The sequence below is a fragment of the Neoarius graeffei genome, chromosome 8, assembly GCF_027579695.1.
Source record: "Neoarius graeffei isolate fNeoGra1 chromosome 8, fNeoGra1.pri, whole genome shotgun sequence".
Classification (NCBI taxonomy): domain Eukaryota; kingdom Metazoa; phylum Chordata; class Actinopteri; order Siluriformes; family Ariidae; genus Neoarius; species Neoarius graeffei.
This window is the reverse complement of record NC_083576.1, coordinates 13161488-13176672: the sequence shown is the minus strand read 5'-3', so window position 1 is coordinate 13176672 and position 15185 is coordinate 13161488. Positions and strand designations below refer to the sequence as shown.

Sequence of the window (15185 nt, the reverse complement as noted above, 5' to 3'; positions counted from 1 at the left end):
GTGAATTCCTAAAGCTCATGATATAAATTGTCGCTCATAAATTGACAGGTTCGGTCGGCAACCGCCTTGGCATGGCCAGATTAATCTGCGGTATACAACGAGACAGCAGTCATTATAACAGGAGCAGATTTGCTGTTCCAGCGGCTTCTCATTACTGGTGGAGCAGAGTGCGGCACTTTTTTTCTCTTTTTCCATGCACTCAAGGTGCCACATATTTTGTTGCACATTGTTCTGTGTTTGTTAAAATAATTTCCAACTTTGCTTCATAGTTTCTTAGGCCTGATTTCTACTTCATAATTTATTTTGTGGCATTTTGTTCAAGGTCGAGTGTGAAATAAAGCCATAAAGGATAAACAGTTGATGTCTTCTGTGTATTTTATATTGGTAATATAACACAGTTTTGCATTATGTTTGTGAGAAAATAATTTATTAATTGGTAAGTAAGTTTTATTTCTATAGCTAGAACATTGTTACACTGCTATACTTTACCAAGCTTTACAATGGCTACAAAAACTAAAAAATAAAATGGAAAACATCCTATTGATAAAATATAAATAATAATGTAATTAATTAACTAGTTAATTGCAGCAATTAAATCAAAAATAAAATCTCAGGAGCCGTTTGGGAGCCGAAAGAGCCGGCTCCTTATAGTAAGAAGAGCCAAAAGAGCCGGCTCCCGAAAAAGAGCCGAAATTCCCATCACTAAAACAATGAATGAAACAGCCGTGGCTGTCACCTGGCGGCAGCGCGCAGTGATAAGAAGGGAGAGAAAATAGTGCCAAGCGATTTCGAGGTCTGACTTTTTATTTGGCAACGGTTTTATGATGCAAATATATCACTCTTTTGAACACGTACTGTTTTGAGACGAAAAACATTTTACTTTCGTGACCCCAACAAACTTGCCGGACTACTTTCGTCTGGACCAAAACTGGACAAGAACTGGACTCACAGGATGCTGTCGGGGTAAGTCAGTGTGTTTGCACGACACTATTGATGGGGATGCCATACAGATTCATGTCAAAAATCCCGAACTATCCCTTTAAGATATACAACACGCTACGTTTTGTTGAGCACATCAATAAAGTGGTACTTATCATAGTGATTCAATGAGCGCGCGAGAGGAATTGTAATCAGGTTTCGTTGGTTACCGCATCGAATATGCAACCTCGAGTGACGGCTTCGAAGTTAAATGAAGAACTAGCCTGTACTGTTGGTGTTGTAAATGCACAAAATAACGGCTAGGAAGCTCGAGTACACGTGAAACACAACCGTTTCTGTTACAAATATAAAAACGACGTCTCTAACCGACGTTTCAATCCCCGACTCGCTCTAGCCACCTGGCTGCACCGCTGCACTCAAGTCAGAGACGCGAAGGAGGAAGGGGAGGGGGTGAAGAGGGCAGAGCCACACGCTCTGGAAGAGGGGTGGTGGGATTGGGCAAAGCGTTCCATTCTGGCTTTGAGTTTTCTCACAGATCAGCGGCATCAACTTCAGCGAGAACTTGGCTGAAATGCGAGTTCGGACGATATGCGTACTTTTTAAATGTGAAAACGTACAGTCGTACAATGAGGTAAAAATTCGTAGCGGCTACGCAAGATGCGTACAGGTTGGCAGGTATGAGATTCTCCTCAACAGCATGGACGATTTCAGCACTTTCACTCTGAAAATGGCCATGTGAGTGGGAAACAGACAGAGGTCAGGCGGTGCCAGTTCAGGTGAATAAGATGCATGGGGCAACAGTTTAAAGCCACATTCATCTACTTCTGCCCCTGCCACTTGCACTGTATGGACTGGTGCACTGTCCTGGAGCAACAGCACGCCAGCTCAAAGCGTCGGAAGGCTTTATAGTATACAATTACACCCCAAAAATGGGAATTAAGCCCCTTGTTTCCGGGTGAGGCCCAGAACTTTTTGAAGTACCTTCATATGTTGGGAGATCATTTACGACTGTCTGGTGTGTTGTGTTCTAGACTGTGAGAGATGTTACATACTGAAGTATGCAGCTGTCCGTTACAAAGCAGCACGTAGACACGTTATATCAGGGATCAACTCGTATTGACCTGTTCAAGGTCAGTACGAGTCGATCCCAGATATGACGCGTCTACAGATTTCGACTTTGCTTACATCTGCAGTGATGTCGTTGAATTTGGTGATGAAGGCGTGCTTTACGACGTCCACGGCCACCTCGGAGGCCACCACCATGAAGACGTCTGGAAGCAGCACCCACAGGTGATCTGGGACAAAAATAACATTGAGGGCAGTGTGAGTGGCTTCAAAATCCAAGTTCATAACTGGTAAATAAATCAGCAACACGGTTGTGATTGTGTCAACCCCCTGTTGTACAGTACATACAACCTTGGAAATATGCAACTTTTATTAATTAAAGAATGAAACCCTATAAGTGAGGTTTAACTTTTGATCTCAACACAAAAGAAATGAAAACTCACTTGGGAATTTTCGGATCCAGCTGGATCCTTCTTTAGCCGTGATGAACTGTAGCTAAGAAGTGATGTCGGAGCACACATGCGCTCTGACAGGCTTAGTGTAGATCTCCGGAAGCTGGTGTCTCCCTCCTGTCTCTGCAAGGCATGGATGTAGATTGCCTCCTTAACACCACGCTCAAACCACCTGGGGTCCCTGTCTAGCACTTTAACATCCTCAATGTTCACACTGTGGTCAGGACAGGCCTTGTGTATGTGGTATGACACCTCAGAGGAGTTGACTGAGCGAGGATGCCTACGCTCCCTGAACCTCTATTTAAGGGCATGCTCAGTCTCTCAAATATAAGAATCCTTGCAAGAAGCACATGGGATAAGACAGACCAGGTTAATAGTCTCTTCTTTCCTAGATATATCCTTGGTTGCAACAAGTATCTACCTCAGTGTGTTGGTCAGTTCAAAACACACCTGGATACCTTTGGCTTGATGGATCCTCCTAAGAGTCTCTGACAGGCCTTTCATGTAGGGTATGGTGACAAGACCCTTGCTTTTCCCAGTCACAGGCTTGTCCCTGGGCGGCATGGTGGTGTAGCGGTTAGCGCTGTCGCCTCACAGCAAGAATGTCCAGGTTCGAGCTCTGTGGCCGGCGAGGGCCTTTCTGTGTGGACTTTGCATGTTCTCCCCGTGTCCGCGTGGGTTTCCTCCGGGTGTTCCGGTTTCCCCCACAGTCCAAAGACATGCAGGTTAGGTTAACTGGTGACTCTAAATTGACCATAGGTGTGAATGTGAGTGTGAATGGTTGTCTGTGTCTATGTGTCAGCCCTGTGATGACCTGGCGACTTGTCCAGGGTGTACCCCGCCTTTTGCCCGTAGTCAGCTGGGATAGGCTCCAGCTTGCCTGCGACCCTGTAGAACAGGATAAAGCGGCTAGAGATAATGAGAATGAGATGAGGCTTGTCCCCACAACTGGCTGATGATGTATCAGTAGTTTTCTGCATAGGTTGTTTCACCCTATCGATGGCCCAGCAGGGGTAACCACAATTTCAGTAGCCACAAAACCAACTTCCAGAGATCTACATGAAGCTTTCACTTTTTAGCCACAGTTCATCACGGCTGAAGAAGGATACAACTGGATCCAAAAATTCCCAAGTGAGTTTTCATTTCTTTGTATTGAGATGATCTTTTGGCTGCTCCTGATTAGGGGTCGCCACAGCAGATCTTTTGTCTCCATTGCTCCCTGTCTTCCGAATCCTTCTCTACCACACTTGCCACTTTCATGTCCTCTCTCACCACATCCCTCTTTGGCCTTCCTTGTTTTCGTGTGCCTGGCAGCTCCATCCTCAACATTCTCCTTCCAACATGCTCTGCATCTCTTCTCAGGATGTGCCCATACCATCTCAGTCTCATCTCTCTTAGCTTAATTCCCAAGCTCTCCACATGTGCTGTCCCTCTGATGTACTCGTTCCTTATCCTGTCCGACCTCGTCACTCCCATCGCAAACCTTAACATCTTCAACTCCGCCATCTCCAACTTTGCCTCCTGTCTCTTCGTTAAGGGTACGGTCTCCAATCCATACATCACAGCTGGTCTCACTACTGTCTTATACATCTTACCTTTCAAATCCAGCCACTGGGGGTGCATAAGCCGGTGTCGGTCCCAAGCCCAGATAAATGGAGAGGGTTGTGTCAGGAAGGGCATCCGGTGTAAAACTGTGCCAAATCTAACATGCGGATTTCTTTGTGTTGAGATCATAAGTTTAAAGAAACCATCACTTCCCAACACTGATGAATTTTCATGAATGAAACACCATATTTTTATCGTTACATTTAATATTGTGGAACGGCCCCGAAAACAAGTTACTTCCTGTTATCGCTGACATTACAGCAGCTGTAAACAGTCATTTATATCCTGCACGCTTATTTTATATACAGCAATTTGACCAATCAGATTTCAGCATTCATAAAATTACTTTAAGATCTCCTAACACGCTGAATATTTGCATACTTCTTGAAAGAATCCATCAGAGAGGAACCATCAAGACCTTCAGAAAAGGCCCGAACGTATCCGCATTTCGAATGTTATATTTAATTTCTTTCATAATTGTATTATAATTATTCTCTTCTAACTCGGCCTCACTGTCTATCAAATTTGCTTCAGAAATTAAAGGGTTACTGGTCTGAAAACATTTTTGTTTGTTGTGTCTAGGCTGAGAAGAGTTTAGAGCTGGCTCACTCATTGGTTAGGACTTCATTGCCGGGACAAAAGGCCATGGCAGTGTGTGTTTACAGAGGAAGTGACTGGTTAATTAACCAATCAGATTTTGATTTATAGTGGGAGGGACCAAAAATTTACCGCTCTAGCCCTTCTTGAAGGCCAATGCTAGCTTAACCGTGACTCGACGCCGTCAGCACAGCAGTGAAGTCACCTTCCAGCCGGTGTAGCGTTCATCAGTAGTGTTAGCGAATGCTAATAAAGCGGTCAAGCTCTAATAGTAACAATTCACCACTGGAATCTACACAGTGCGCTTCGAATGCAGACAACGATAAAGCATACTGTATATAATATAAATACAAGGTTATCCAGATACAAAGTGGACGTGGTAAGTTGCGGCCTCGTTCCAAGAACAAATCCAACGCTAACCTAACACGGACAGACAGCGTTCTGCATGTCTACATTGAAATCTAGGTCTGGGTTTTGAAAGAGTATGGTGTGAGGGTGGTAGAGTCCAGACCTGAGTTCCAGGAGAACTGCTCCATGTTCCTTAGACACACAATCAGCAGCAGGATGCAGTTAGTGAAGCGTTCCTTAATGTCTGCAGGTCAGAGAGCAGCAACAAGCCATCAGCATTCGCTCATACAAAGGCTTCGGGAATTGCATTCGAATCCGATTCAAATTACTTTCACACAAAAATGCAAGATTACGACCAGAATGAACCATGTATCATATAAAAAACAGTTGATTTTTACTGATTTAACCACAGTAATGTTTTCCTGCGTCGGAGATTTAGCCTGATTTTTATTTCTCACACAGTTACTGCATGAGCTCCACTGTAAACTCATAAATTATTTATATTTCACTGTGTGAGCTCATTACAGAGTACATCCATAAATACAGGACTGCGCAAAAGTCTTAGGCACATGTAAAGAAATGCTGTCGACCAAAAATGGCTTAAAAATAATGAAATGTTAACATCTCATTATCTCTAGCCGCTTTATCCTGTTCTACAGGGTCGCAGGCAAGCTGGAGCCTATCCCAGCTGACTACGGGCGAAAGGCGGGGTACACCCTGGACAAGTCGCCAGGTCATCACAGGGCTGACACATAGACACAGACAACCATTCACACTCACATTCACACCTACGGTCAATTTAGAGTCACCAGTTAACCTAACCTGCATGTCTTTGGACTGTGGGGGAAACCGGAGCACCCGGAGGAAACCCACGCGGACACGGGGAGAACATGCAAACTCCGCACAGAAAGGCCCTCGCCGGCCACGGGGCTCGAACCCGGACCTTCTTGCTGTGAGGCGACAGCGCTAACCACTACACCACTGTGCCGCCATGTTAAACATTTAAAAAATAAATAAATAATAATAAAAAAATAGCAGTCTCAGGTCCAGCGAGTGCAGTTTTATAAGGAAATGAGCTGTAGGTTTTACTGAGCATCTTCCAGAACCAGCCGCAGTTCTTCTGGACACTTTGACTGTCACACTCGCTTCTTCATTTTGCTCCAAAACCCAGCAGCCTTCATTATGTTTTCTTTTTTAATCTGAAAAGTGCTCTCTTATGGAATATGCTGCCCAGATGCAACCCCCCCCCCCTTGCAACATGCAATTTTGTACTGGAAAACAAACGTTTGGACTCTAAAATGTTTCTGTACTGACTTGATAATGTCGAAGTCATAAAATAGAAATCGTAAAAATTTGCATTGGGGGGGCAAGACTTTTGCACAGTACTGTATATTGTGGTATTATACATTCTGCATACTTTAAAATAAGGTTCACACGTCAAATTCTCAGAACGTCTTTTAAATCAACACAGCTGAACGGATACGGGTCACTACATCCAGTGACCTTCATAATTATTGGCACCCCTTGTAAAGGTTAGTAGAAAAAAAATAATAAATCCACCCTTTGGTGAAGTAGCTTCACCTCGGACTGAAAACTGAGAAAAATCCAACCTTTACTTGAAAAATTTATTCAGAGAAAAACAAATCCCTCATCAAGAAAAAAAAAGCCAATATTATTAGCACCCCTGGAAATGATCGTGAACGCAATATAACTGAAGCATTTTCCCCATTTAAATTGTACAATGCTTGAGTTGATTGGAGTGTGTAGGAACTTTCAAGCTGTAATCCATGACTTCCTGATTAACTGGAGAACAAATATGAGGCGACAGAGAGACCAAATTCCCTCAACAATCAACATGGGAAAGATAAAAGAACACACAAACTAAATGACGGAGAAGCGTGCTGATCTTCATAAGTCAGGGAATGGTTATTAAAAAAAAAAAAATTGGACACCAACTGGAACTGTTACAAACTCTCCTGGACAAGGACCCAGGATTATTTTACCCCCCGTGTTCAGTGAGGAGGAGGGTAAGAGGCAAAAAATAAATAAATAAATCCAAGGATCACTGTTGGTGAACTATAAGATGAAGTAAAATCTTGGGGTTTCCAAGTCTCCAAAACCACCATCAGACTCCACCTCCATGCCAACAGATTATTTCGAAGGTGCCAGAAAAAAAGCCTTTTCTATCAGTTAACCACAAACGTAAGCACCTGATGTTTGTGAAACGCTACTACAACTTTGACTGGAACCGTGGAACCGTAACAAAAATGGAGCTTTTCGGCGGTAAACACTCGTGATGGGTTTGGCGTAAAAAGCAGGATGGCTGGAGGCGTCGTGGCTCAGGTGGATAAGGCGCCATACCATAAATCCGGGGACCCGGGTTCAATTCCGACCCGAGGTCATTTCCCGATCCCTCCCCGTCTCTCTCTCTCCCACTCATTTCCTGTCTCTACACTGTCCTATCCAATAAAGGTGAAAAAAGCCCAAAAATATCTTTAAAAAAAAAAACCGGATGGCTATAATGAACAGAACCCGATCCCAACTGTAAAATATGGTGGAGGGTCTGTGATGTTTTGGGGCTGTTTTTCCTCCAAAGGCCCTGGAAACCTGGTTAGCGTCCATGACATCATGGACTCCATGAAATACCAGGACATTTTAAATCACAATCTGGCTCCTCTGCCAGGAAACTAAAACTGGGTCGTCATTGGATCTTCCAGCGTCTGTCCAAATCAACACAAAAATGGTTCGCTGAGCAGAGAATCAAACTTCTGCCCTGGCCATCTCAGTCCCCTGAGCTGAACCCCAGTGAAAACCTGTGGGCGGAGCTGAAGAGCAGAGAGCACCGAGGACCCTGGATGATCTGGAGAGATTGTGTAAAGAGGAACGGGCTCAGATGTCCTGCTCTGTATCTCCAACCTTATAAAATGCTATAGGAGAGACTCAGTGCTGTTTTTTTCTGACGAAAGGAGGGTGTACGAAGTATTAAATGCACGGGTGCTAATAATAATGGCAAACGTGTTTTTGTTTAAAATGATTTTCTTGATGAGGGATGTTTTTTTCTCGGAATAAATTTCAATTAAAGGTTGGATTTTTCTCATTTTTTCAGTGCGAGATGAAGCGACTTCACTAAAATGTGCCTTTTTTCAAACCCTTTTGACTAATCTTTATAAGGGGTGCCAATAATCATGGAAGGCTCTGTATATTTAACAGTTATTCCATGAAATCCAGTCGTACATGAGCTGATAGCCGACGAGGCACGTAGCAGCCATGTATGACGAGATTGAGTGGAACAACTGTTTTATTCTATCCACATTCACTGGATTTTGAGAAGTAGAGCTTTTTTTATTTTTTTGCAAATCTGATAAATAAAAAAAAACTTTATACAAAACGTCCGACAAAATAATTTCCACTTAGAATGTAAACAAACCGGCAAAATGACGGGAGCAATTTGTGAAAAATGCGATAATAATAATTCCTGGGGGGGAGAGAAAAAAAAAAAAACCATTCTTAGCATCAAATACTTTTATTTCAAGGTTTGTTTTCATGTAGAGTTTTTATTTCATCCTTGGTTGGTTTAGCAAGACGCTCCACCATTTTATTTTTCTCTACTCACGGTATATGAGCTGATATCCTAGTAGCCAATCAGAGCGCGCAATTGCTCATATCCAGTGAATGTGGACAGAATAACGTGGAATATCATGCAGTGGGCTTAATTTATTAAAAATAAATAAATTTTTTAAAAAAAAGGATACTGGAGTGGATTTTGGAGTGCTTCAATCAAAAATGGCAGAAATGTCAAATGTTCTGGACAAAGGATAAATATTTGATCATCTCTTTTTTTTTTTTCCCCCAATCAAGCAACAACTTAAGGAGAAACTTAATGAGATCTATAGACTCATGGACAAAATGGGCCATGCTTGGAGATCCGAATGTCTTTTTTCGGACTTTGGATATAAAATGCTATGCAAATTCATACAATCCACAAAACATAAAGGCTCACAAACAAGGCTCTCTGCTCACAACAACCAAACATAACAGACAGATATACGGTATATGAGAGAGAGGGAAAAAAAACACCCTGAGGGGACATGGAGCGATGGCAGAGAACAGTAGCTGATTACAGCACCTCTCTTGTTCGGGCACCGTGCTGAAAAGCTTCAAAAAGGCTTCCGGGAGCCGGAGAAGAGGGCACTCGGACCCATACACAGGCTGTCAGCACCACCGGGTGCGTTATTACAGGAAGCCTGAGCGCTCTGATTAGCATTTCAAAAAGTGCTGCCTGATATTAAACACATTCCTGACGGGACTGAGGACAGACTTATAGATTCGAGTTAGTTTAGACGATGTTGGATCCAGAACGAGGGATTTAACTGGCTTACCGCTGTTAGACATCTGAAAGAGGTTATTTTTCTCAAACTTTTTGAAGACGCTGCCTTTAATCTCCACAAACTGGAAAGTGAGAGGAGAGAAGAGGAAAATAAATGCATACGATAATCACTAACAGGTTGGATATGTGCAATCAGTCAATTAATTAAATAATAAAAGTTGTTATATATTGGTACCACTTTATTTGGATCATCCATCTAGAAGCCTCATTGCAATAATACAAATGATAAGTCAACCATTAAATAAATATATTAGTGCTGTCAAGCGATTAAAATATTTAATCGCGATTAATGTCGCGACAGTCATAGTTAACTCGCGATTAATCGCAATTTAATCGCACATTTTTGTCACATAAAAAACCATTGTAATTCTCTTATCAGCATAAAAAAGTGAATGGGCTTGCTTTGTACCAATGTTTTTTTTTATTGCAAAGCATAACACGTCTTGACACAGCCACTGCAAAGTGAAACCTAAGCCGAGCACCATGAGTGAAATGATCTACTGTTTGAGTTAGTCTACAACTCTAATCAGAGAGACAGGTTACACAGTGACGGTAGGCTTGACATGCTTGATTACAATATAAAGTACACTATTATATTAAGTTTAAGTTGTTCGTTGATAAATATTGCATTGAATCTGATCTTTACTGTTTCAGCTCACTGAACACATTTTGTACTTTTACACTTTCTGCCTGTTGATGCCTCGCGCTGTCCAATCAGAGGCGGCCAAATTTGCATATTACAGGAAGGATTTCTGGGATAGCATTGAGTTTACAGTTCAGAGGGATCTGGCTTCTTTAGACGCTGTCTTCTTAAAACTGAATAAATATTTAAAAAGAGCCAAATGAGCCAGTCTTTTGAACGGCTCTTTTCAAAGAACGGATCACAAAGATGCGGATCCCATCAAAGAGCCATAAATCCCATCTCTACTAGCGCGCCCGGCCCGCGCTGGTTCTTTGGGGGGGGGCAGAGGACTCTGGCTGTGCGGGGCGTGGCGTTACAGTCTAGCTGCTATCGGTTTTCTAAGCAAAGTCTCTGTTCCAAGTTCCTGGCAGTTTCAAAAGCTTATGAAAAACCTACATCATGTCACAGAGCGTTAATCTCGCGATAAAAAAAATTTATCGCCGTTAAAATTGAGTCAAGTTAACGCGTTAATAACGCGACATTTTTGACAGCACTAATATATATATATATATTATTTTTTAAAAATCAAACTTCACTATATTAAAACAATAAATCTGTGGCCCCATGCATGAACCTGATAACCCACATATTTTTAAAAATGAGAAAATTGAATCTGAATATAATAATCCGTAAATTTGATATCAGTCAACCAGACATAGATTTGAGGTTTGTAAGGGTTTCATTAACATTGTAATTGTAATTTATTTCATATCAGGGACAGTGCACAAAAAAAACATTAATCTTGTACAACAAGATAATATGCTTTGTGCCAGGTTATAGCAGATTGCTACTTTCCGCCTGCAGTCCCTGGGCAGGTTGATGGAATAATGAATACAAAAAAACCCCACATATTAATAATAAAAACAAATAAAATTACAGAACACAGATTGTAAAACTAAACTACTATCTCCACCAACCATAACACACAGACGTTAACACACACATGCTGTACAAACACACACTCACCCAATACACAATCACCCACAACCACAACACATAAACATTAACATACACACACTCACCCAACATCCCCCCGCCCTCAGATACACCCACACACATTTCATGGATGTGTACACTCCTGACTTGACACTAGCCGGCGCTTAACAAGATGTGAAAAAGTGTGTGGGCTTCTACAAGAAATAATTTCTGATGGCAGAGTATTCCACTCAGTCATGGCTATACAGGAGAAAGCTGACTTTCCAAATGCCGTTTTACGTTGGGGTACACTACACTCACCCCTTGTTACAGATCTTGTCTCCAGTTAGTCTGAAAATTGCACTGGTGAAAATTTTAAACAGCTAAGAAAAATACAGATATATGTATATGAGGTGAATATCCCCAATGAAGAATCTGGTGCATGAACCGGACAACCCTCAGGTTGTCAGGTTCATTCACGGTAAAACATTAAAAACGTAGCATTACTACTTGGTTACAAAGTAATACTTTATTAACTGCAAACAACAACAACATGGTTTCAAATGAAACAACTGAATAATGAAGAAACTTGTGAAATCATCTAGTTTTAAGCCTTCCACGGCTAGTTTATATGGTACGGGCCCCAATGGCATTGCACACCGGTCCTATGTCTTCTGAGGCACATCACAAGCGTATGAAAGACAACCTGCAAAATAAATCTACTTGATAGTGTATAGACTTGGAATGTTTCAAAGGGTTCAACGAAAGGTACCCTTAACTGAGCAAACAGGTGAAACTAAATTTAATGCGTCCCACACAATGTAAATGTTGAAAATTTTTAATTCTAGTGCTGCTTGGTTGTTCTGTGATCACAGATATATACAGGGTGCGATTTGTCAAAAAAACAGAAGGGGGGATGTTTTTTTGTTTTTTTTTTAAATCATGAAACATCACAAAATTAAGGTAACAATAGGCTAACAGCTCAATAACATCCGATGATATCAAATGAATAACACTAAATGAAAACGAACACTAAACCAGAGATAGTAAATTCATCTTCCTATCTCTCCGACTAAATACACGAACACTAACACAACAAAGTTCGCATTGCTTGTCGCGTTGCTGTGATGTTTCTCTCCCTCCGGATTAAATGGACAGTGACTCGAAAATCACTAAAATACATGAATACTAAATGAACAGTTTGCTCTGATGGCGCAGTTCACACTGTGCGCAGCTTTCTGATTTAAACTGTTTTTTTTTCTCATCCTTATACTTCCTGTTTCATGGACTGTAACGGATTTGCTTATTTAGTAATTTTAATACAGAATTTACTTTGAAATTATAATCAGACACTCCAACGCCCCCCCTAAAAAAAAAAAACGGTCGTGAAAAAGGCGGCATCCGCCAAAAGGCGCGCTGTTTGCATCCCTGCATAGAACGCAAAGATATTGTTATTATCTACAATGTATCTATTTGCTGGGGACATTCGTGAACATCAAAGCTGCCACTTCGGGTCATTCTGAAAGTGAGTGCAATGTAGACCATAGAAAACTGTGTCACAACATGCCTGTCATGTCAACTTTTTTTTTGGTTTGTTTTATTGACGGGGTTGTCCCCGAGGATTTTTTTCCAGCAGAGATAAAAACCAGAGGGGGGGGGGGGGGGGGGGGGGGAATGATCCCCCCCAGCAAATCGCACCCAGGATATATATATACACATACCTCTAAGGATTTCACTAATAACTTCCTGAAAGGACAGCCTTCTCGCAGCTGTCTTTGCACGTCTTCCCATGGGCGCTGCCATGTTGGATTTTGTTGGTTGTCAGTTTCATGCATGGAAAAATATTTTGATTATATGCTCAGCAGATAGTGCTGCTACCTGTATTACAGAAGTGGAACTAATTATCGGTTCGTCAATTTCAGGGAAGGCAGATATTGATATGAACTGTTCAGAGACGTGCCCAACTAAAATTTTTGGAACAAGTGGGTTGTCAGGTTCATGCATGGGGCCACAGAAATATAAAATGTATGTAATCTACGGAAGCCGCGAGAGGCCCTTCATATAATCTTTTTTTTATTCACCTTGTTATCCCGAGATAACGACATAATTAATTCAGGATCTTGAGAAAACAACACAACTAATTCGAGATCTCGAGAAAACAAAACCGTTATTCCGTGATCTCAAGAAAACAAAACAATTATTTCATGATCTCAGCTGGATCACTGTATCTCCGTCGGTAGAGACGAAGCCGGGCCAGTCTTCTGCGGAGGTGCCGCGGACTAATTTTGAAATTATCCCTTATTAAAAGACTTAATGCAATCTCTCCCTGTGTCAACCCCCGATCAAAATATTGCCTTATTAGGTGATCGATTATTCCAGACATTCTAATGACCAAAGTTGCGTCTATACAGAATGAGAAATAGCCCCAACGTCAGCATATCACAACTCTCTTGGCGCACCTGAATGAACCATTTCTCAGCTGTTTACTCGAGATCACGGAATAATTGTTTTGTTTTCTTGAGATCTCAAAATAACGGTTTTGTTTTCTCGAGATCCTGAATTAATTATATCGTTTTCTCGGGATAACAAGGTGAATAAAAAAAGGATTATATGAAGGGCTTCTCGCGGCTTCCGTCGTAATCAGTTTGTTGGAAAACAGTTTATTAATTAAAATAGACTATTAGAGCAACCATTTTACCACAGTGATCTCAAATTCTCAATTCTGATTGGTCAGAAATTGTTGATTCATTTTCTCCAACAGCAGCTCGGACAATAATCCCAGCTGCCCTCATTCTAATACGTTAATTAACAGTTATTCCACGAAATCGAGTCGTACATGAGCTGCGAGCCGATGATGCGAATAACACCGAGATTGAGTGGAATAACTCTTTTATTCTATCCGCATTCACTGGATTTTGAGAAACAGAGCATTTTTATTCTTATGTTTGCAAATTCGATCAATAAAAACTTTATCCAAAATGTCCGACAAAATTATTTCCGCTTAGAATGTCAACAAACCGGCGAAATGACTAGCAATTTGTGAAAAATGCTATAATAATAATATTATTATTATTGAAAAAAAAAACATTTTCTTATCATCAAATACTTTTATTCCATATTTTGTTGCTTTCTGCTTTCGAGTTTTTATTTCGTCCTCGGTTGGTTCAGCAAGACGCTCCGCCATTTTGTTTTTCTCTACTCATGGTATAGGAGTTGATATCCTTGTAGTAGAGTAGCCAAACAGTCAAAACACGCGATTGCTCATATCCAGTGAATGTGGATGGGTTAAAACAGGGGTTTTCAAAGTGTGGGAGAGTCAGCCCCTCCCTCAGAGAGCAAATAAACAGCGCCCCCCCTCAGAATTTTTGTTGTTGCTATACTTAATGTTCCATTCTTATTTTTTAAAAAATGGTTGTTGTACACATTATTTTTTTCTTTTACACATTTTAAACATCTGTGCTTTTTAAAACATCTTTTTTTTTTTTACACATTTTAAACATCTCATAGCATCGTTAGCTAGCACCTCTTGGCAGACAACACACTGTGGCAGTGGAGCATCTTCAGATCCAGTCTATGAAAATCCAAAATTTAAATAATCGTGGTCATACTTCCTTCTTTTTTCAGTCCTCCCAGGATTCCACGGGCCTTTTTTGTGATTGTTGCAGGCTAAAATGTCTGATGTTGCGGGGGTTTTCCAAAAAAAATTGTGATGAAAGTTGCAGTGTTTTTTAGGTTTTTGTTGCGATTACATTGCGGGAGGAAGTGAAAGTTGCGAGAAATTGTTGCGATTTTCTCTTTGTGATTAAAATTGAGTGATATGTTAAATATTAAGTTATTACTGAAAAACTATTGATTAAAAAAACAGACACTGAGAAATGGTCCTATAAACAACTTTACCAATATAAAAGATTACCAGGACTACAAAAATGCAGAAAAATAGGCTTTACTTATCCAAATGCTCCTGTTGGTTCAAAAGTTAAAGTGCAGAGAACCTCACAGCACAACATGAAGTTACCTTAAAATATAATATAAATGCCTCAGCTTTCATGTAAAAAAAAAAAAACTATTAATACTAGTACTGTGTGCAGGCAGTCTCTCCTGAAGACTAAATTAAACAATAATTATAAACTAATAAAATAAATGGCTCAGGCTTCATAGAAGAAGAAAAAAACAATTTGAACAGAATCTCACAGTA

The 15185-nt window shown here is 40.9% G+C and overlaps 1 protein-coding gene across 4 annotated transcripts in view; it reads right to left on the bottom strand.

Annotated features, from left to right (window-relative positions):
- tapt1a (transmembrane anterior posterior transformation 1a) overlaps nucleotides 1-15185 on the bottom strand; it is a 112666-nt gene that overhangs the window by 21166 nt on the left and 76315 nt on the right. For all 4 annotated transcript variants that reach the window (XM_060927296.1, XM_060927298.1, XM_060927299.1 and 1 more), the window contains 3 exons: nucleotides 9386-9455; nucleotides 5170-5250; nucleotides 2125-2234 (listed from right to left, as the gene is read on the bottom strand). In XM_060927296.1, the coding sequence (XP_060783279.1) occupies nucleotides 2125-2234; nucleotides 5170-5250; nucleotides 9386-9455 (261 nt within the window). The remainder of the gene's footprint in view (nucleotides 1-2124; nucleotides 2235-5169; nucleotides 5251-9385; nucleotides 9456-15185) is intronic.